This window comes from Rhincodon typus, chromosome 18 (genome assembly GCF_021869965.1).
Source record: "Rhincodon typus isolate 14 chromosome 18, sRhiTyp1.1, whole genome shotgun sequence".
Lineage (NCBI taxonomy): Eukaryota > Metazoa > Chordata > Chondrichthyes > Orectolobiformes > Rhincodontidae > Rhincodon > Rhincodon typus.
In genome coordinates, this window is record NC_063349.1 from 45,598,710 (window position 1) to 45,620,956 (window position 22,247).

The 22,247-nt window shown below is 40.7% G+C and overlaps 1 protein-coding gene across 2 annotated transcripts in view; it reads right to left on the reverse strand.

Annotated features, from left to right (window-relative positions):
* The window catches only part of LOC109921130 (kit ligand-like), a 127,410-nt gene that overhangs the window by 46,838 nt on the left and 58,325 nt on the right, over positions 1–22,247 (reverse strand). For both annotated transcript variants that reach the window (XM_048608060.1, XM_048608059.1), the window contains exons 4-5: positions 17,899–18,057; positions 17,388–17,550 (exon numbers count right to left, since the gene is read on the reverse strand). In XM_048608060.1, the coding sequence (XP_048464017.1) occupies positions 17,388–17,550; positions 17,899–18,057 (322 nt within the window). The remainder of the gene's footprint in view (positions 1–17,387; positions 17,551–17,898; positions 18,058–22,247) is intronic.

The following is a 22,247-nucleotide window of genomic DNA, read 5'->3' on the forward strand; positions in this document are numbered from 1 at the left end:
TCAGCAGAACATTAGCTCAGGTCCCTAAATTACAATTCCAATGACATTACTACTATCACCAGCATCAGTTTGTGAACAGTGAATGGTGTGGGGCTGGTGGGGAGAGGTTGGAAGAGGATAACGTAACCAACTATCCCATTTTACATGCTCATATTTCTCTACTCTTCAAATGGTTAAAGAGAAGTTCAATGGTGTCAATACCTTTCAAAAACAAACCAACTGGGCTTATCCAAAATTGCTGCTTTTAACCATTGACCTTTCAAATTGCACAAAGTGACCCACGTTTTGGCACTTGGCTGAGAAATGATTCTGGAGTTGGCCTGCGATCAGCTAATACAGGATGGTGCAGCTAATGTACAGCTTTACAGATGCTTTCATTGCATTTCTTTTCTAACCCGATGACCTTCCTCCCACTGATGATTCAAAAGATATGATAAACTGTGGGAGGTAGAGACTGCATTTGGAATTTGAGCACTTGTGTGCTGCAGCATTCAGTAACTGACATAGTCCAGGATTATTCGTTTGTCCTTTTGCGTTCTTTCACAACAATGGGGCATTCTGCATATTATTTTAGTTGCCCTGTTGTCTCTGGTAGATGCCTGTAAATTCTAATATGAGTTGGAATAACCTAGTTATTTGACTGTGCTTTTATGTCACATAGAGTCATACAACATGGAAACAGACCCTTCGGTCCAACCAGTCCATGCTGAATATAATCCCAAACTAAATCTGTGCTACCTGCCTGCTCCTGGCCCATACTCCTCCAAATCTTTCCTATTCATATATGCATCCAAATGTTTTTTAAATGTTGTAATTGTAACCACGTCCACCAACTCATCAGGATGTTCATTCCACACGCAAACTACCCTTTGTGTAAAAAATTTGCCTCATTTCTTTTTAAGGTCGCTCTCCTCTCAAATTAAAAATGTGCCCCTAGTCTTGAAATTCCCCATCTTAGGAAAAAGACAACTACCATCAACTCTATCTATACTCTCATTATTTTATAAACTTCTATCAGGTCACCTCTCAACCTCCTACGCTCCAGTGAAAGAAGTCCCAGCCTATCCAGCCTTTCCTCATAACTCAAACCTTCTATATCTGGCAACATCCTGGTAAATCTCTTCTGAACCCTCTCCAGCTTGCTAATATCCTTCCTATAACTGGGTGACCAGAATTGGATGCAGTATTCCATAACAGGCCTCACCAATGTACTGTACTACCTCAACATAACGTCCCAACGCCTATACTCAAAGGATTGAGCAATGAAGGCAAGCGAGCTAAATGCCTTTTTAACCATCCTGTCTATGTGTGATGCAAACTTTAAAGAATAATGTACCTGCACCCCTAGGTCCCTCTGTTCTACAAGACTACCCAAGGCCCTACTATTAATTGTATAAGCCTTACCTTTGTTTGCTGTACCAAAATGCAATACCTCACATTTAAGGGGAGGCAATGACCTAATGGTATTATCGCTGGATTGTAAAACCAGAGACTCAGATAATGCCCTAGGGACCCAGGTTTGACTCCGGCCATGGCAGATGGTGGAATTTGAGTTCAATAAAATATCTGGAATTAAGAATCTAATGTTGACCATGAATCCATTGTTGTTTGTCAGAAAAATCTAACTGGTTCACTAATGTTGTTTAGGGAAGGAAACTGCCATCCTTACCTGGTCTGCTCTACATGTGACTCCAGACCCACAGCAATGTGGTTGACTCTGAACTGCCCTCTGGGCAATTAGGGATGGGCAACAAATGCTGCCTGGTCAGCGACACCCTCATTCCGTGAATGAATAAAAAAAAATCCAGATTGAACTCCATCTGCCATTTTTCAGCCCATTGACCCATTTGATCAAGATCCCTTTGCAATCTTAGAAAACCTTCTCCGTTGTCTCCTATGCCACCAATTTTGGTGTCGTCCACAAATTGACTAACCAGGCCTTCTATATTCTCATCCAGTACCCAGAACCGATCCCTGTGGAACACTGGTGGTCACAGACCTCCAGTCCAACAACCCTCCACCATTATTCTCTGTCTCTTGCCGTTAAGCCAGTTATCTATCCAATTGGCAAGCTCACTATGAATCCCATGTGACCTAACTTTACTAATTAGTCTACCATGCGGAACCTTGTCAAAGGCTTTACTAAAATCCAAACAAACAACGTCTACTGCTGAGCCACCATGAACATTTTTGGTAACTTCCTCAAGTAACTCAGTCAAGTTTGTGAGACATGATTTTCCTCACACAAAACCATGCTGACTGTCCCTAATCAATTTTTGCCTTTTGAAATGTCCATAAATCCTATCTTTTATAATCACCTCCAACAACTTCCTCACCCGTAGTTAGAGATGATGCAAATATTTCTGCAATGGGTCTTGTAATTTCCTCTCTTACTTCCCACAATGTTCTGGGATACATTAGATTTATCCACCTTTATATTCTCCAAGACCTCCTGAACTTCCTCTTCTGTAATGTCAACTGTTTTTAAAACATCAAAGTTTATTTCTCTGCATTCTCTGGACTCCATTTCTTTCTCCACAAGTTCAGGAGTTGGAAAATATTATCAGAAGGATATTTGGCCAAATCTCACTTAAGAGATATTTGTCTTATTAAAGCTACAGGAAGGAGGGTTGATTCTGAAATTGGGATACTGGAAATAGCACATCTGCAATTGCTTTGTTAATATCCCTGCACATGCCAATCACACTCTGGGAGTACTCACTCACCGAATCAGGGAAAGCCTTGAAAAAATATATATAGTGCCTTTCACAACCACAGGGTATCCCAGTGTGCTCTAAAGTTAAGGAAGCTCTTCAGAAGCATAATCATCATTGCCAGGTAGGAAACATGCACAGCAAGCTCCCACAAGCAGCAATGTGATAATGACTAGATAGCTTCTCTTTACTGACGGTGCTTGACGGATACACACAAACGTTTTATTTCATACACCAATATCCGAACAACACACAAGAAGCTTGACACCATCCAGGACAAAGCAGCCCGCTTGACTGGCACTACATCTACAAGCATTCACTCCCTCCACCACCGTTGCTCAGTAGCAACAGTGTGTACTATCTACAAGATGCACTGCAGAAATTCACCAAAAATTCTCAGACAGCACCTTTCCAACCCATGACTACTTCCATCTAGAAGGACAAGGGCAGCAGATATATGAGAGCACCACCACCTTCAAGTTCCCCTCTAAGCCACTCACCATCCTGACTTAGAAATATATCGCTGTTCCTTCACTGTTGCTGGGTCAAAATCCTGGAAGTGCCTCCCTAAGGGCATTGTGGGTCAACCCACAGCAGGAGAATTGCTGTGGTTCAAGAAGGCAGCTCACTACCACCTTCTCGAGGGCAACTAGGGATGGGCAATAAATGCTGGCCAGCCAATGATGCCCACATCCCATAAGTGAATTTAAAAAAACTCCAGCAGCAAAATAATTTCAGAGATTTAAAAGGGTTTTATTGTAAATCTATAGTTTAGTATAAACATTTGTTTTCACCTTTTCTTTCTGGACCTGATTCCTGCTCAGAAACCAACACCCCACTGAGGTAGAAGTCAGTTCTTTTGTATTTTCCCAATCAACTAATGTACACACCTCTGAGCTGCTTGGACCTGAACCTAGATATCCTAAAGACTCACAACCCTCTGGATGATTTGTTTAGCCTCATCGCTGTCTTAAATGAATGACCCCTTATTTTCAAATAGTGCCCTCTAGTTCTAGATTCTCCACGAGTGGAAACGCCCTTTCCATATCGACCCTGTCTAGGGGGAGGTGATTGTCCAGTGGCATTATCACTGGACTCTTTATCCAGAAACCTATGTAACGTCCCAGCAATCTGGGCTTGACTGCTGCCATGGTAGATGGTGGGATCTGAATTCAATAAACATTTGGGATTAACAGTCTAACGATGACCATGAATCAATTGTCAGAAAAATCCATCTGGTTCAATAATGTCCTTTAGGGAAGGTAATCTGTCATCCCAACCTGGTCTAGCCAACATGTGACTCTACACCCACAGCAATGCAGCTGACTCTTAATTGCTCTTTGGGCAATTAGGGATGGGCAATAAATGCTCACCTCAGTGATGCCCTCATCCCATGAATGAATTTTAAAAACAGGCCCCTCAGGATTTTTTGCAGATAAACAATGGGATAAATGTTGATGGAGGCTCTTTTACAAAAAATAGTGCCATGGGATCCTTAGCATCCATCTAAGAGGGTAGACAAAGGCTCAGTTTAACAAACACCTTGGACACAGCAGCACTTCCTCAGTACCGTACTGTGATTATCAGCCTGGATTTTCTGTTCATAGTTCCTTCCAAATAATATGTGTATTTGACATGTGCTACTTTTAGTCTGATACTAAACTCTTCACTTTTTTGCCTTTTCCCCTACAGCTTAATAAACAAACTGAAGGATGTCCTTTTCCGTTCTAAGGCCAACTTATGTGTTTATTCCCACAGTCTAAGCTCTGTACACCGCTCAGCACACAACACAAAGACTGGCACTTTATTGGATGATGTTGTCTGATACAAACGGTACCAAAATATCTCTCTCTTGAGACTTACAGAAATGACAGCTAAGGCCCGAGTTTAGAATTAGAATTAGATATTTATTATCACGTACTCAAGTATAGGAATACAGGAGTACAGCGAAAAGGGTACAAAGTCAACATTGTCTGGGACCATTTTGGTTACAAAAACCAGAATTAAAAAAAAACCAAACAGCAGAAATAAAAATGACCAACAGTGCAGGGAGAATCTCTGGTATTTTCGGGTTTTTTGAGGCTGACCCTAGAGATTTGTAAAAATGCTGGGCCTGTGCCATTTCAGGTAGAATCTATTTTTGGTCAGTAGGGGTGAGGTTGTGAATCACACAAACAGGAAATCTAAAGTCGCTGAGGCCATTTGAAATTAATGCTGAGTTTATTGAGACCTTATTGTTGTTATTCCAAGGACCTTAGCCCCCACAGTTTGGAATCAGGAATTAATGGAGGACAGTTAAAAGCTCTTCAGGGATAGACAGGATCCTTTAACTATCATGACCTACAGTTTCTTAAATCTCCAGCTCTCCTCTTATTGTATCCAGAAGTGTTCCTACACACAGCTGAATACTTTTTTTTAAACCAATCACCAAACGACTTGTGATTTTTTTTTTCCGCCTATTAACCATCACCACTAAATCACTCGACTTTTTCAATTGATTAATTCATGTGCAAAGCCCATTAAGGGCAATGCAGACCATCAAAGGTGAGGGAGAGAGAGAGGGGGGCTAAATCAGAATGGCATTGGAAGGGGGAAGTATCAGCTCCATTTACTTTTTATTTTCCTTTTATTTAAAATATATCCTGAAGTACTCTTACACACAATTCATCATTTTCTCCCCCATCACGAAATAATGATTTTTTTTCCCATCTATGAACCACCACCAGTAAATAAAGGTGAGGAGACTGAAATACCTCCATTGAGGCTGGAATCCTGTCACAAAGTCACCCTTTATTTACACATGAATAGTCCTTGACTTTAGTTCTGCCTCATTCAGTATCAGCTCTCAGAGTGTTAGTATCCCTGACAATCCCCTTTCTATCTATCAGTCAAGGCTCCCTGATTGCACCACATTAACAGCTTCAATCAAGGGACTCATATTTCATGACACCCAGCTGACTGACCATGTTATAATCACTACAGAGACCAAGTACAGGGGTAAATTGGAAAATACATTTCTGAAGGAGGGTCCTGGCCCGAAACATCAACTTTCCTGCTCCTCTGATGCTGCCTGGCCTGCTGTGTTCCTCCAGCTCCACACTGTGTTATCTCTGACTCCAACATTTACAGTTCTTGCTATCTCTCCATGACAACTGTAGTGCCGTTCTAACATACCTCCATTATTTCCAATTTTATTTGGGGGCCCTTTTATTCTGTACATCTCTCTGACTCTATAATGAACTGCCAGAGAAAGTGATACAGGCTGGTACAAATGCAACATTTAAAAGGCATCTGGATAGGTATATGAACAGGAAGGATTTAGAGAGATATGGGCCAAATGCTCGCAAATGGGATTAGATTAATTTAGGATATCTGGTCGGCATCGAAATTGGACTGAAGGGTCTGTTTCTGTGCGGTACTTCTATGACCCGATGGCTCATTATTTCCACTCAATCTAATTTCACATCATGATGTCTTGCAGCTATAACACTATTTATCACTGCACTGATACTTTCCTCGATCAACAAGGCTACCTCACCTCTTTTTCCTATTTGCCTATTCTTCTGGAATCTTAAATCACCTTGAACATTGAATTCCCAGTTTTGGTCACCTATAACCCTATCAATTACTCTCTCTGTAATAGCTATCAAGTTATATACATTTATTTTTGTTCATCGGCTCAGCAATTTTGTTTCAAATGCTGTCTGCATTCATTTAAAGAGCTTTAAGCTTTCACTTTTTGCCATCATTGCTTACTCTGGTTTTAATTTTCACTCTTCTTTGTATCTTTTTATACTGCTTCCTGTCACACATTATTATTCACCTCTTCACTATCCTGCACCACTGCTCTCTCATTTCGTTTTGATTTTTTAAACTTGCCTTCAATTGAACCCTCTCCTAAACTTATTAAGACCCTATCTACAGCCCTAGTTTTACAATTTGCCAGGTCATAAGTCCCAGCATGATTCAGATGAATCCTATCCCAATGGAACAACTCCCTCTTCCCCCAGTACTGGTGCCCGTGCCCATGAATCAAAACCTATTTCTCCCACACCAACCACTTACCATGCATTTATCTCTCTAATCCTAATGATGCTCCATCAATTTGCATGTGTCTCAGTTTGTAATCGAATGCATTACCTTTGTGGTTCTGCCTTTTAATGTCTCAGAAGAACCTCTTATCTCATCCTGGCTTTGTTGTGGGTATCTGCATTGATCATGACAACTGGTTCCATATCCTCCCACTCGAAGTTCCTCAGAAGAGATGTTCTGAACCTTGGCACCAGGTAGGAAACACAGCTTTGGGAAATCTGTCTTTGTTTCAGTGAACAGTTTCTATTCCCCTAACTACGCTATCCCCTATCACTACGACATTTCTCTTTTCTCCCCCTCTTGAACGCCATTCTGTGATGGTAATGTGGTCAGTTTGCCCATCCTCCATGCAGATTGTACCTTTGTCTCTGCCAGGAGCACGAACCATATACCGACTGGGCGTTCAGTCTCCAAGAGCGCAAGATTCAACCCAAACTGTGTAAAGAGGCCTGTTCCACTCCCAACTTATATCATTGTACAACTGCATAGGGAAAACTGATGAATTAAATTCAAGCACTTCAAAGGAAAATGTTTCACCGTCTTCTCTAATAAAATCATTACGTTTCACCTCAATGACAGCAGGATTTAGAGGGTTCCACGTTATTAACATTTTTTAAAATCAACCTCTTCAGGCATGTTATGACGCACATCCGAAACAGGTGGGATTTGAACCTCTCCCAGAGGCAGGGACACTGCCACTGCATCACAAGCGCCCCAAACTCGACATTATTATGCTATTATATTATTATTGGCTGTCTCTTGCAGGTGAGGATTGTTTTCTGTGAATCTGGAAATTGCTGATGAGGTCAAGTCAGGCTTAAGACAACAAAAGGCATTTGTTGTTATGTGTTGTCAACTGCACATATTGTCACCAGGGATAGCTGGCAGTGCATTATCTGTAAGTAACGCAGATTAAGTAGCATGGATTCAATTTATTTGAAAATCCTCATATAGATTTATTTAACAGCTTAGATTGCAACTTGTAGTTACAGAATATTATGTATGTAACCTCCTCCAAATCTGCTTGTGCCAGCTTACAGATGACATTTTGCCTGGGTTCTACAATGGCCATGCCTAAAACAACACAAAGTCCTTTGAATCTTTAAAAATTAATCTATTGGACGTAGGCATTGCTACCTGTGGAAGCATTTATTGCCCATCACTGAAATGACCCTGGTAAACTGCTCAATTCAAGAATGAACCACATTGCTGTGGGTCTGGAGTCACACATAGTTTTAACCAAGTACGGATCACAGCTTTCCTTCCCTAGGGAAGATTAACTAACCAGATCTGACTTTACAACAATTAATGATAATTGTCATGGTCATCATTAATAAAAAACAGCTTTGCATTCCAAATTAATTGCTTGCATTTAAATTCCAGGAGTTGCAGAGGTGGGATTTGAACCCAGGTTCCTAGAGTTTTAGTCTCAACTTCATGATTCCTAGTCTAGTGACATTACGACTAAATTACAGTATCCCTGAATTACCAAGTGCTTAGAGTCATAGTCATAGTCATAGAGTCAATGAGTAATACAGCATGGAAACAGACCTTTCGGTCCAAACAGTCCATGCTGAAAATAATCACAAACTAAACTAGTTCGACCTGCCTGCACTTCACCCAAATCCCTCCAAACATTTCTTAATCATGTATTTATCCAATGTTTTTTAAACATTGTAACTATATTTTCATCCACCACTTCCTCTGTAAGTTCATTCCACACATGAACCACGGCCTGTATTAAAAAATTGCCCCTCATTTTTTATTAAATCTTTCTCCTCTTGTCTTAAAAATATGCCCCCTTGTCTTGAAATCCCCACCTTAGGGAAGAGACACCTGCCATTCACCTTATCTATACCCCTCATGATTTTATAAACCTCTGTAAGGTCAACCTCTCAATCTCCTACACTCCAGTAAAAAAAAGTCCCAGCCTATCTAACCTCTCCTTATAACACAAACCTTCCATTCCTGGCAACATCCTGGTAAATCTTTTCTGAACTCTCTCCAGCTTAATGATATCCTTCTTATAACAGGGTCATCGAACTGGACACAGTATTCCAGAAGAGGCCTCACCAACATCCTGTACAACTTCAACATGACATCCCAACAGCTATACTCAAAGGTCTGAGCAATGAAGGCAAGCATGCTAAACACCTTCTTAACCACTCTATCTATATGTGACAGAGGAGACAGAGATAGAGGGGTTTAGCAAGGGAATTCCAGAACTTAAGGCTTCAGTAGCTGAAGGCATGGATACCAATGTTGGAGTTAAACTTAAAGGACACTCAAAGGACCAGATTTGGAGGAGTATAGCAGTGGACAAGGCTACTGAGACAGGGAGACACATGGCCATGAAGAGATTGGAAGAACAAGGGATAAAATTCAATTTGTTGCTGAACAAAGAGACCTTGGAGCACAGGTTCATAATTCCTTGAAAGTGGAGTCGCAGGTAGACGGGATAGTGAAGAAGGTGTTTGGTATGCTTGCCTTTATTGATCAGTGCACTGAGTATAGGAGTTGGGAGGTCATGTTGCAGCTGTACAGGACATTCTGTTAGGCCGCTTTGGAAGATTGTGTGCAATTCTGGTCTCCCTGCTATGTGAAGGATGGTGTGAAACTTGAAAGTTTTCAGAAAAGATTTACAACAATGTTGCCAGGGTTGGAGGGGTTGAGCTATAGGGACAGGCTGAAAGGCTAGGGCTATTTTTCCTGGAGAGTCGGAGGATGAGAGTGACCTTACAGAGGTTTATAAAATCATAAGGGGCATGGATACAATAGACAAGGTCTTTTCCCAGGATTGAGGAGAGTCCAAAACTAGAGGGCATAGGTTTAGGGTGAGAGGGGAAAGATTTAAAAAAGACCTAAGCTGCAACTTTTTTACACAGAGAGTGGTGCGTGTATGGAATGAGTTGCCAGAGGAAGTGGTGTAGGCTGGTACAATTACCACATCTAAAAGACATCTAGATGGATATACGAATGGGAAGGGTTTAGAGGGATATGGGCCAAATGCTGGCAAAGGGGGCTAGATTATTTTAGGATATCTGGTTAGCATGGACAAGTTAAACCGAAGGGTCTATGTGAGAGATGAAGAAGTGATTGCTGGAATCAGGAGGAGCAGAACCCAGGCAAATCTATGGGACAACGGTCAATAGATTCTGATGAAGGATCACTAACCTGAAATCTTAACTCCGTTTCTATGTCCACGGGTCCTGCCAACCATTTCCAGCTCATTTCAGATTTTGAGCGTTTGTACCACCTAGCCTTAAGCTGTTAAATTTGTGCCACTCAATCAATAAAGCTCATTCACTACGAAAAAATGAAGAGCAAAAAAAAGCTGACTGTGGTCTCCAACACTTCTGTGGCAGACAGCAACAAACATCAATAACTATTTTCAACCACCACAACTCCAATGCATTATTAAGAAGACTTTTATATACTATTAAGCACAGGGGCTATTTCAGGGTAAACTTAGACATCTAGTACAAAAGCAGAAAGTATGGGAGAAACTCAGCAGGCATGTCGGCATCTGTAGAGAGACAAACACAGAGTCAATGTTTCAAGTTTGACATGACTTCTAACCTGAAGAAATGTCACTGGACTTGCAATGTTACTCTTGTTTCTGTCTACAGAGATACTTACAGACCTAAAACAGAAATTGCTGGAAAAGCTCAGCACGCCTGGCAACATCTGTGGACAGAAATCAGAATTAACGTTTTGGGTCAAGTGATCCCTCTTCACAACTCTGAGGTGTTCTAAGGAAGGGTCACTTGACTCAAAATGTTAATTCTGATTTCTCTCCACAGATGCTACCAGACTGGCTAAGCTTTTCCAGCAACTTCTGTTTTTGTTTCTGATTTACAGCATTGGCAGTTCTTTTGCTTTTTATATGACAGACCCATTGAGTTTCTCCAGCACTTCTTATTTTGATTTTAGATCTCCAGCATCTTCAGTATTTTGCTTTCATTTCAGTTGTTTGCTCCTTGATTGAAGCACAATTTTACCTAATCTCCTCTAAACACCATTTCAAAAGCTGTGCAAGGCAAAATTTTTGCTCTTCTGATTCTTAGAGAATTTTATATCTTTATTTAGTTGTGCACTTCCAAATTTTATTGGAGATAAAGCCTAAAAAGGAAATTAAATGTCTTGAACATGTAGCTCTTACAAGAAGATCATTTTAACACTGTTTCATACAAGCATACAAATTAGGAGCAGAAGTAGACCATTCAACTCTTCAAGTCTACTCTGCCATTCAATAAGATCATTTCTGATCTAGTTGCGTTCTGAATTCCACATTTCCTCCCATCCCCATAATCTCTGATTCCCTTGTCTACAGAAATCTGTCTACCTCCATCTTAAATATATTCAATGACCTTGTCGCCACTGTCTTCTGAGCAGAGAATTTCAGAATTGTACAACCCTCTTTGAGATACAGAAAAAAATCCCCTCATCTGTCTTAAAAGGGAAATCCCATTGCCCCTTAGTTCTAGATTCACCCACAAGAGGAACCATCCTTTCCACATCTACCTGGTCATCATTACGGATCTTATACATTTCAACCAAATCACTCCTTTCCTCTGAACACCCATGACAACAAGTCCAGCCTGGTCAATCTTTTCCCGTAAGACTACCCAATCATTCCAGATATCCATTGAGTAAACCTCCTCTGAACAATTTCCAATGTGTTTACATCCTCCTTTAACCTGTTTTTCTAATCAACCTGTTCAGAGATGCTATTACACACCGCTGGAGCAGATAGGACTTCAACCAGGGCCTCTCAGTCTAGGGGCAGGGACACTATCACTATACCAGAATAGGCTCTTCCTTAAATAAGGAGAAATGTGGTTGATAAATATTACCTGGGGCAACACTGAAAAACACCTCTTCTTTAGAGTGTTGCCATGGGAACTCTTCTATCCAGGAGGGCACAACTTTAACATCTCATTAACAATGCATCAATCCCTCACTTGGAGTGTCAGCCAAGATCATGAACTGACTCTCGAGAGCAGGATTTAAATCCACAATCTCCACTTTCAAAGGGAAGACTGCTACCATCTGAGCCGCAGCTGGTAAATGTGATGCACACATGGACATAAGTGATTAACATTGGAAAAACATTGACAGAAATAGCATGAAGTGTAAAATTTCCAATCTATTCCCTTTCACAATTATAATTCCCTCCCCCCATAACGTTCAGCTTGAAATTTTAATGGAAAAGGGGTACAGTTTGCTTCCTGCTTCCAACTCTGTCCAACCAAGACTAACTAGCTGAGGCACTGGACAATCCCAGTGGTATATCTCACAGCTAACCAAGTGGCTGGTGAAATAAGCAGCTGCATGGCCTTCCAGGATAACATGACCATTCCCACGGAAAGACCTCTATCCTGTCCTGAATTAGACTAAAACAGTTGTTTACTGGTTGACAAGTATCCCCATTTGGATTAACATCTGGAATAATTGTCTAACTAGCAAGAGTCCATTTAAACATGTAAAACTCTATGGTTGCTTCCAGTTTGACATACTAGAGTCAGAAATAGGTTCTGCTTCCATAAGGAATTTTCACAAAAAGGACAAAATCATGCAGCATCTGTTTTTTAACAAATTACTATCTCGCAGGACTCTTCAGATGAGGTACTGTGGTTTTATACTCAATGATATGATAACAGATATTGGCTCTTGTCCAGTAATTCCTCATTTTAAAATTCTATCCCTGTTTTCCAGATCGCCTGTGGCCTAGTCCCTTGATTTTTCTCTTGCCTCCTTCACCCCTCCAAAGCTCCCACAAACTTGTCAACTCGACTTCTTGTGCATCCCCAACTTCCATCATTCTGTTATTGCTATGCCTTCCAGTAGCAGGACAGAGAGCACAGTTATAAAAAGTGAATGGAAACAAAATCAGAAAAGCAAGCATGAGAAGGTAGGTAGCTATTAGAAGCTTGAAGTTTGCCGAGACATTGCTACATGCTTAAAATTATAACTATGAGCATACTATAACTAATTCACTATGAAAATAGCTTGAGGCTTCTTCCTTGTCTTCAAATCACTTCTGTAGCCTCATCCCTCCCCATCTCAAGTACCTTCTTCAGTCCTACAACCCTCCACTCCTCCCCCAAAATGTCCAACTGTAGTTTCTTACACATACCTGATTTTCATCGCTCCATCATTGTCAGATGTGTCTTCAACTGACAAGCCTCTAAGTTCTGGAACACATTTCCCATCTCTAGACATTCTCTCCTCCTGCAAGATGCTCCTTAAAAACCACTTCTTTCATTCACCGAGCTTTCAGTTACTGCCCCCATCTATCTACTCATTTTTCTTCCAATCAACTTTTGCACAAAGTGTTTTGAACTGCTTTACTACATTAAAGGCAAACTATAAATGGAAGTTATTGTTAGTAGAAAAGAAGTTCAGCAAATGAAGTTCCCCACCTGTAATGGAAATTTTACAAATGGTCCCTCCCCATATTGAATAGCAACGTAAATAGCATCAAAAAAGCAAGTCATGACTTGCTTCACCCTCCATTGCTTTCACCTGTGTGTATTTATTTAATCATTTAAAAGTTTGTCTCTTCATTTATTTAACAAGGCCAAATATCTGGGTTTGTGGTTTTCTGGCCTACGATCTTTGGAAGTGGCTGACCACAAAATGATCCTGCGTCCTTATTATTGTCATCATTAAATAAAGCTTCATCCAGTTGATTGCACTCTTGTCTACACTGGATCCGCGATGAGGTTTGACGACAAAATCAAAGCTGACAGCACAAGCCAGAAGAAATGCTGCAGTCTACAATGCCACTCTGCTAGGACAGGTATCAAACCAAGGCTTTGCCTCCCTGTTATAAGAATTACAAGGCCCCAGCGCCACAATTCCAAAGAAAGAAGATTTCTCTCAGTGGCCGAGCTGCTCAACATCAACAACGCATATTAATTAACCATTCAACACATTGCCTCCTTATGAGCGAACTTGCTGCTTTTCCCAATAAAACAGTGACGACATTCGTGAAAGGAGCTCTTTGGCTGCAAAGCTTTGTGGGACACCCTGAGGATGTGAGGAGCAGAGCGTGAGCACAAACTTGTGGGTTGTTTCTCTCACAGAGGAGCATAATGCTCTTTAGTTCAATGTCTCTGAATGCTTCAAGCATGATTTAATGTCATTGCCTTTCCTCAGTTGTAAGGCCTTGTACACTCCATTCCCTGAATGTGTAGATGTCAGGTTTCCATTAACAAGTTTCACTTCTCCTATTTCATGCCTAACACTTGAAGATCTTGTCACCCACGTAAGCAAACTTCATTGTTTTTTACAAAATACTTCAAGAGAAAAGGAACAGACCTGACCTGTGACACACAAATTAGCAAAGAAGTGAGGATGATTTCTATATGAACATGAGACCTATGCTTTGCACAAATATACCATTTGAGCCTGTGGAGCTAGTTTTAAATATACAAACAACTCATCACCGTCTTTGAATCAACTCTGGGCCTTTTGAATGGGGGAAGTAAAATTCAGCACCAGCCTGCTCCGCTATTCAATTAGATTCTGGTCAATCTTCCCCCATCCTGCCCATCAAAAATTGATTGATCTCAGCTTTGAAAGCTCCAAATGACCCCCAGGATTCACAGCATAAATTCCAAAGGTTTCCAGTGTCCAATGATGCGTGCAGACGGACCCTCCCGAGTATCCCAGCTCTAAGTTTAAGCTTATGTCTTTCTATTTTTGATTCCCCCATCAGGATAAAAAACATTTCTCTGCATTCGCCACATGGAATCCTTTTAATGTTTTAAACACCAAACACATGCAACTAGATTTAACCTTTTATGACAACATCATTTGGGCATTAATCCAAAGTTGCCTCAGATCAGAACCAAGTGCTAATTGCAGTCAACTAATAAGATCAGTATGAACCACTTTTGGAGCGATCGTCCTCTTATGTTACTTGATTTCTTAATGAGTACCATTACAGCAAATGGATTATAGCTGTATTTCTGAGTCCAAAGTGGTCCAGGAAGTTTATGAAATAAGTTGCCAAATCCACTTGCAAATTTCAAACATGGAACATTCTTAAATTGAGAGCTTCACATCAACTCAATCAACATATCTTTCCTTTTTTTGAGAATTAATAAGCCTCCTCTGAATTTACACAAAAAGTTGACACATTTTTTAAAAAAAATTAATTCATGGGATATGATTGTCAGTGGCTAGGCCACCACCTATTGCCCAGGAAGGCAGTTCAGAGTCAACCACATTGCTGTGGGTCTGGAGTCACATACAGGCCAGATCAGGATGATGAATTTGCTTCCCTAAAGGACATTAATGGACCAGAAGGGCTTTTATCACAATTAGCAGTGGTTACACGGCTATCCTTAGCCTAGATGATAATTCTCACTTCTATCAAATTCAAATATCACCACCTGGTATTGTGGAATGAAATGATGTCCCCAAAACATTAACCTAAAGAGCTGTATGACTAGTTCAGGGACGTTTTCACTAATAATACCACCTCCCCCTAATTGTAAATATGAAGTTTACCCTACAGACATGGTTCTTGCTACAGAAACTACTAAATGTACATTTTCACTGAAGGAGAAAAGATATCCAGCTGTTTCCATACCAGGTTTAATGCCATATTTCTGACTGGGTGACATGTTGAGATTTGATCTCACAGTGTAAGTCACGACTGCAGTTCTGGTGTGATTGCCTGTTCTGTATGTCTGTAAAATGTTGGCTAATTTGGACGAGACTGAATTAGTTTCAGACCCAATTTACATCAACTTGAACTTTGTAATGTAACTGCACCTTTGGTTAACTCTCATTTACCTGACTAACTGATAGCAAAGGAAAGGCAACTGCTTGTTCGGCCATTCAGTTAGATCATTCCCAGTGCATATCTGCCTCTTTCCTCCTCTGTGACAAGTTCCAGCTCCATTCCTCAGCACATCTGCTGCTTATTCCAAAGTCATGGCTTTGTTAATTCCAGACTCAGCTATTCCAACACACTCGTGGTTGGAGTCTATAAATCTGGGGTCTGCATCCTAACTCAATCCAGTCCAACCTGCACTTGGTGATCTTTATTGGCTCCTGGTTAGGCAACATCTCAACTTTAAAATTATCTTTCTTCTTTTCAAATTCTTCCGCAGCCTCACCCCTCACTATCTACCCAGGCCCACAATCCCTTCCCAGATATCTGGGCACTTCCAGTTCCGACCTTTTGAGCAACCATGCCTTCAGTTCCCTATGCTCTGGAATTCTCTCTATAAGATTTTCTGCTACTCCTTCCTCCTTCACAATTCTGTGTAAAACCTACTTGTTGACTAAACTTTTCACCGCTTGCATTAGTAGCTCCTTATTGGCTTGGTGTCAAATTTTGTTTGATATCGCTCCTGTGAGCTTTGGGATCATATGCTACACCACTATATAATTGCAAATAGCAATTGTTATTGTGGTGATGCGTATCTTTAATTCATTAACCTGTTTTAGATTCTGTAAGTCCTAATGGGCTCAATAGTTGCTTTGGGGGGAGAACTGCTTCTGACATCATCCGCTAACTGTAAATTTAGAATTATGTTAGCTTCTTTTCAATGTCCTGCCCCAAACCAGATAAAACAGTTTAAATCTATCAACTCTATCAAATTCTCCAACTATTAAGTGTCAGTGGTGCTGAATATGTAGTATTCTTGGCTTTGTAAGCAAGTAGTGGTTCAAATATTCTTTTCGAGACATAATATCCAGTCTGACGCTGGAGGGCTGCTCGAAACTGCTGTCTTTTGAGTAAAACATACATAGAACATAGATACATAGAACAATACAGCACAGAAACAGGTCTTTCGACGCATTTCTGTGCCAACTGTGATGCAATTTCAAGATAATTCCGTCCACTTGCACCATATTCTTCTACTCCCTGCTTATTCATACCTTTGTCTAAATGGCTCTTAAACTTTGCTAACATTTCTGCTTCTTCCAGCTCCCCTGGCAGCACATTCCATACCATCCTCTGTGTAAAAAGAAACTTTCCTCATACATCTCCTTTAAACCTTTTCCTCTCACTTTAAACCTTTTCCCCTTTGTATTTGATACTTCCACCTTGGAAGAAACACTCTGATTATCCAAGCTATCCATGCCTGTCATCATTTTATACACTTCCATCAGGTCACCCCTCAGTCTCTGATGCTGTAGTGGAAACAATCCAAGTTGGTCCAACCTCACTTTGCAGCTAATACACTCCAAAACTTGATGCAAAGTATTTATGTGTTGCAAAGCACATTAGGACCTTGTGAGATTGTAAATGGTGTGAAGTAAGTGCAAATTTGTTCAGCTAAACACCACAATAACATCACCAATACTCAAGGAAATGCAACTTCAATCTGTACACACTAACAAGTCACATTCTGACCAACTTGCGCTCCTCTAATGCCACTGTATCCTTTCAGAGGTACAGCATACATGTGTAATTGAAAGGAAGAGTGAAATGTAACTCTAAGTGAAAAATTCAATCATTGCTGAGGTTCCTTTGCACCAGCATCTTGCATTAAATCTCACATCAATGCTTAAAGAAAGTCAACAATACTTATGGAATATCAAAATTTCTACCTGCGTCTGGTGGCTCTGTTGGCCTGCAAACAGCCTCTGCATCACATGGATTGGTATCCTCTGCTAATTGGAATGCAGTTATGATTTCATTGAAGTAACTGAAGTATTGTTTAGGCTCCAGATTGGACTTTTCACAATTGAATTCAGATTCTTCCTGATAGTCCTGAACAGAAATGTGGAGAAAGTTAAACATCAGATCTATTTATCTGAAGTCTGCTTTAAGTGCATGCAACACAAGCTAGAAGATCTGGACTGAACCATTTGTTCCTTTTAGCCAACCCTGTCATTCATGAAGATCAGGTCTGATCTTTGATCTCAACTCCACTATCTCCAAATATATGCATAATGGAAATGCTTTAGAAGTTCTGTAAGGATATTCTCTTTCCCTCATGAAGGGGAAACTGAAGCCTGTAGCAACTGACCCATGCATCATGACTGCTCAACTGCAGACAGTCAAAGGAAGACATTGTCAGGTTAAACATGCAAATACAGAAACACGGAAATATTGTACCTTCCTGTCTTCATATAGGCAGTTGTGAATACCATCCAGAACCCGGTGCAGGTTTTCGATAATTAAATAATTCGACGAATTCTTGGCAAACTTTTCGAGAAGTCCATCCAAGCTGAATGACATTTCAGACACTGTTAAACGCAGCCAACATGTATCAGTCTGCACAGTGAGAAAGAATTCAGAAATTACTCAACGGTCAGAAGGTCTAATGCAAATGTGTTGGCATTAAGCGGTTGGCTATCAGACTACACAGGACTTCAGGACTTAATGAATGAGACATGTTTTTTTACCTAAAACACGACGTTGAGAAAATCTACCTGTGAACAAGCTAACATTCAAGTTCAACGGTTAATAGAGAGGGCAAAGGGAATGTTGGCCTTTGTTTCAAAGGGAATAGAGTATAAAAATAGGGAAGTTTTGCTAATGCTATACAAGCACTGGACAGACACACCTAGAATATTGTAAACAATTCTAGTACTGTTCTGAGGAAGGGTCACTGGACCCAAAATGTTAACTCTGATTTCTCTTCACAGATTATGGAGCATCTGTGCTCTGCATGTACCAACCAACCCAACCTTCCGGCTGTCATCCACTTTAACTCCCCTCCCACTGCCACCGTCACATGTCCATCCTTGGCCTCCTCCACTGTCAGAGTGAGGCCAAACGTAAACCAGAGGAACAACACCTCATACTTCACTTTGGGAGCTTACAGCCCAATGGCCTGAATACCAGCTTCATCAGCTTCAAAATCTCTCCACCTCCAACCTGTCCATCTTCCTGCCCACCTATCCACTCCATCCTTCCCACTGACCAACCAGAATAACCCCTTACCTGCAGCCACCTATCGCCATCTCACCTACCCTCCCCCATGCCCCACCACCACCCTTGATTTATTTCTGGGCTCCCCTCTGCACCCCTCCCCCACCCAACCCCACCCCCAATCCTGACGAAGTGTTTCAGCCCGAAATGTTGACTTTCCTGCTCCTCGGGTGCTGTCTGACCTGCTGTGTTTTCCCAGCTCCACATTTATTGACTCTAGCTTCCAGTATCTATAGTCCTTACTATTTCCAAGTCACTTTAAACTTAATTAGTTGGCTCAAGTATGAGACAATCTGGGGATTTCACAACGCAGAACCAAACATAAATAAGCGGCTACTATGCTTTGATGGCTTTTTAATGATTTGTTTTGCTTGGAAGTTTTTGATGAAGTGCACTGGGAATGGTTTGTGTAGTTTTGAATAACACAGCAAGCCAAGATGTCAAATCTTTCTGTTAGGCTGCACAATATAATAAATCACGTAGGTATTACTGAGAAGCAGGAAGATGTTATGTTCCAAATTTGAACCATGGCATAGGGGAATTGTCACCTTCTCGGCATCATTGTCAGCTGTGGTTTGTGGCTCTGTAATCTCCTTTAGACCTGCAAAACTCTGTGATATCTGCTCTTAGCTAATTCTGGACTCCTCAGCATTCCCAGTTTTAATTGTTCCACCATTGGTAACTGTGCCTTTCAGCTCCCTAGGTCCTAGGCTCCAGAATTCCCTTCCTAAACTTCTCTGCCCTTGTTACTTCTCCTTCTTTCTTTAAGATGATTCTTAAAACTTGGGAAGGTGGTGGTGTCGTAATAATGTCACTGCATTAGTAATCAAGTGTCTCAGTTTAAATTGTGAGAGCGTGGGTTCATAATCCCATCCATGACAGATGGTGAAATTCAATAAATATCTGGAATTAAGATGACAACCAAACTATTGTTGATCATTGTAAACACCTGTCTGGTTCACGAACGGCATTGAGGGAAGGGCTTACATGTAGCTTCAGATCGACAACAATGTGGTTGCTTCCTAACTGCCCAGCAACCACTCAGTACAAGGGCAGTCACTGATGATGGTGCAAATGCTGGACCAGTCACTCACACCAACATCCCAGGAATGAAATTAAAAATTATCATTTTGGTCACCTGCCCTTCTGACTCAATCAATATTTGGTTAATAATGCTCCTCTGAAGAAACAGGATATTTTGTTACATGTAAAGGGTGGCACAAAGATATCACTATCATGCTGAATGCTTTATAATGTGAGTCCATGTAAGGCTCCAAGATAGCAAAGACATTATTTAGCATATTCTCAAAATATGCAACCTCAGCAACTTTGGCGATTGATATATTTAGTTGATGATTTATGTTAGAATTCTAGATTATAAAAATTGGACTTCAAACAGGAAGAAAATTCAAGTATTCCAAGATCCCCTGCAAGTCAATAAATAACTCAAGTCTTGGGGATTGAACTTTACCTCTCTTTTAACATACTCCGATTTCACTGCCTACATTAGAACATAGAACATAGAACAGTACAGCACAGCATAGGCCCTTCGGCCCGCGCTGTTGTGCCGACCTATTATCCTACTAAGATCAAACTACCCTGCATATCCTACATTTTACTATCCTCCATGTGCCTATCCAAGAGTCGCTTAAAAGTCTCTAAAGTATCTGACAAAGTATCTAAAGTATCTGACTTTAGAGGTGACAACAACTTGCCATATTCTTTTCCTCAAAGATTAAAGTTCCTGACATTCACAAAGAGGATGGAGAGCTGATTGTTTGTCCATAAATACGCTGAAAAATCGAAAAAGTACTACAAATTTTGTGAAACATCTGGTGTAAGAGAAATGCAAGTTCCATAACAATTTAATTAGAATTACTGCTAGCTGTCCTGCTGGATGGGATTAAACAAAGTCAAATCTACAAACACAAAAATCTGCAGCTGGATGCTGCCTTTCAGATAATTAGGATAGTCAAAGGATTTCACTGCACTCTTGAAAGTCTTTTGTTTTGTGGTTTCACGTCCACAGAAAGGACAGAAAGTCAAGCGACAGAAAACAACTGTCTTCAGGCTTGGGTTACAACATTGCTTATTACATATTAAGACTGAATACTACAATGCATGATATTCCGGGAAATACAGACTCCAATCTCATGTTACATTATTGAAAGACTATGCCATGAACTCTACCACCTCATATGAGTCAGTTTACTCTCCACGCTTCTCTGCGCGTTTCTAGTGTTCACACGGCCAGGCTTCAGGGTTCCAACTAACTTTCCGTGTGTTTCTGTCTTCTTTTTTTAATTCCACCCACACTGTGCTATTTATGCTAATTTAGAGCAATTCTATGAAATCATCGAAAGGCTGCTCCTGAGTCCTAAAGCCCTTACACAACAGAAAGAACCACCTTATAACTAGCTCTTGAGTAATGCTCTGTCTGGAATACATTATTTAGGGATGCCAGTATATAATTACAAGTTGCTGTTGTTGTGTCACAGGATTGACACACTCTGGACACTTGAACATGAAACATTCAGTACAGAGGGAGTGTTGCACGGTCTTTTTTTAAAGTGTCACACTGACGTCTTGCTGGTTCAGTTAGATGACCATAAAAGATCCCGTGGCACCACAGTTTTGATGAAGGGCAGTGTGGTTGTCTTCAATCTTCTGGCCAGAATTTATCCGTCAACCAAGAAATGATTAATCAGTATTTTGGTTCATTGCTGTTTCTAGGTACATGCCATGAGACCCTTGACTATTGTGCTTTCTATCTCAGAACAATGATGATTGCATTTCAAACATATATCATTACTTGTAAGGTTCTCGAAGACACAAATGAGATACTGATATCCTGTCAAAATTATATAAGAGTTGAATATGGCATTCAAATTGCCCTGCTCTTCCTGTTCTCAAACCTGGTTGACAACACATTCCTATGGCTTTATCTACAACTTTGGACTAAAGAACAATACCTCTGGGGACACCATACTGAATGAATGAGACAATGAGCCACAGCTTCAGCTGACATCACAGAATCATAACGGTTATAGCACCGAAGGTCTGTTGAAACTATGCTAGCTGTCTCCATCAGCAACTCGGTTATTTCTATTCCCGCACCATTCCTCCTCAGTCCTGTGATTATTTTCTCCTCGGGTTCTGATTCAATTCCCATTTGAAAACCTTGATTGAACTTACTCTCGAGCAGTGCACTTCACATCCTGAACACTCGCTGCATGAAGGAGATTTTCCTCACATCGCTACATTGTCATTCAAATTAAATCAGTGTCCTCTGGTTCTTGACCTTTCCGCCAATGGGAACAATTTCTGTTTATGTATTCTGTCTAAATCCGTAATGATTTTATCAAATCTCCATTTAATCTTCACTTTTCTAAGGAGGACTACCACAGCTTCTTGAATCTATCTCTGTAACTGATTTCCCACATCCCTGAAGCCATTCTCATAAATCATCTTGGAATGAATGGGTTGTCTTATGAGGAAAGGCTGGACTGGTTGTGGCTAAATCCACTGGG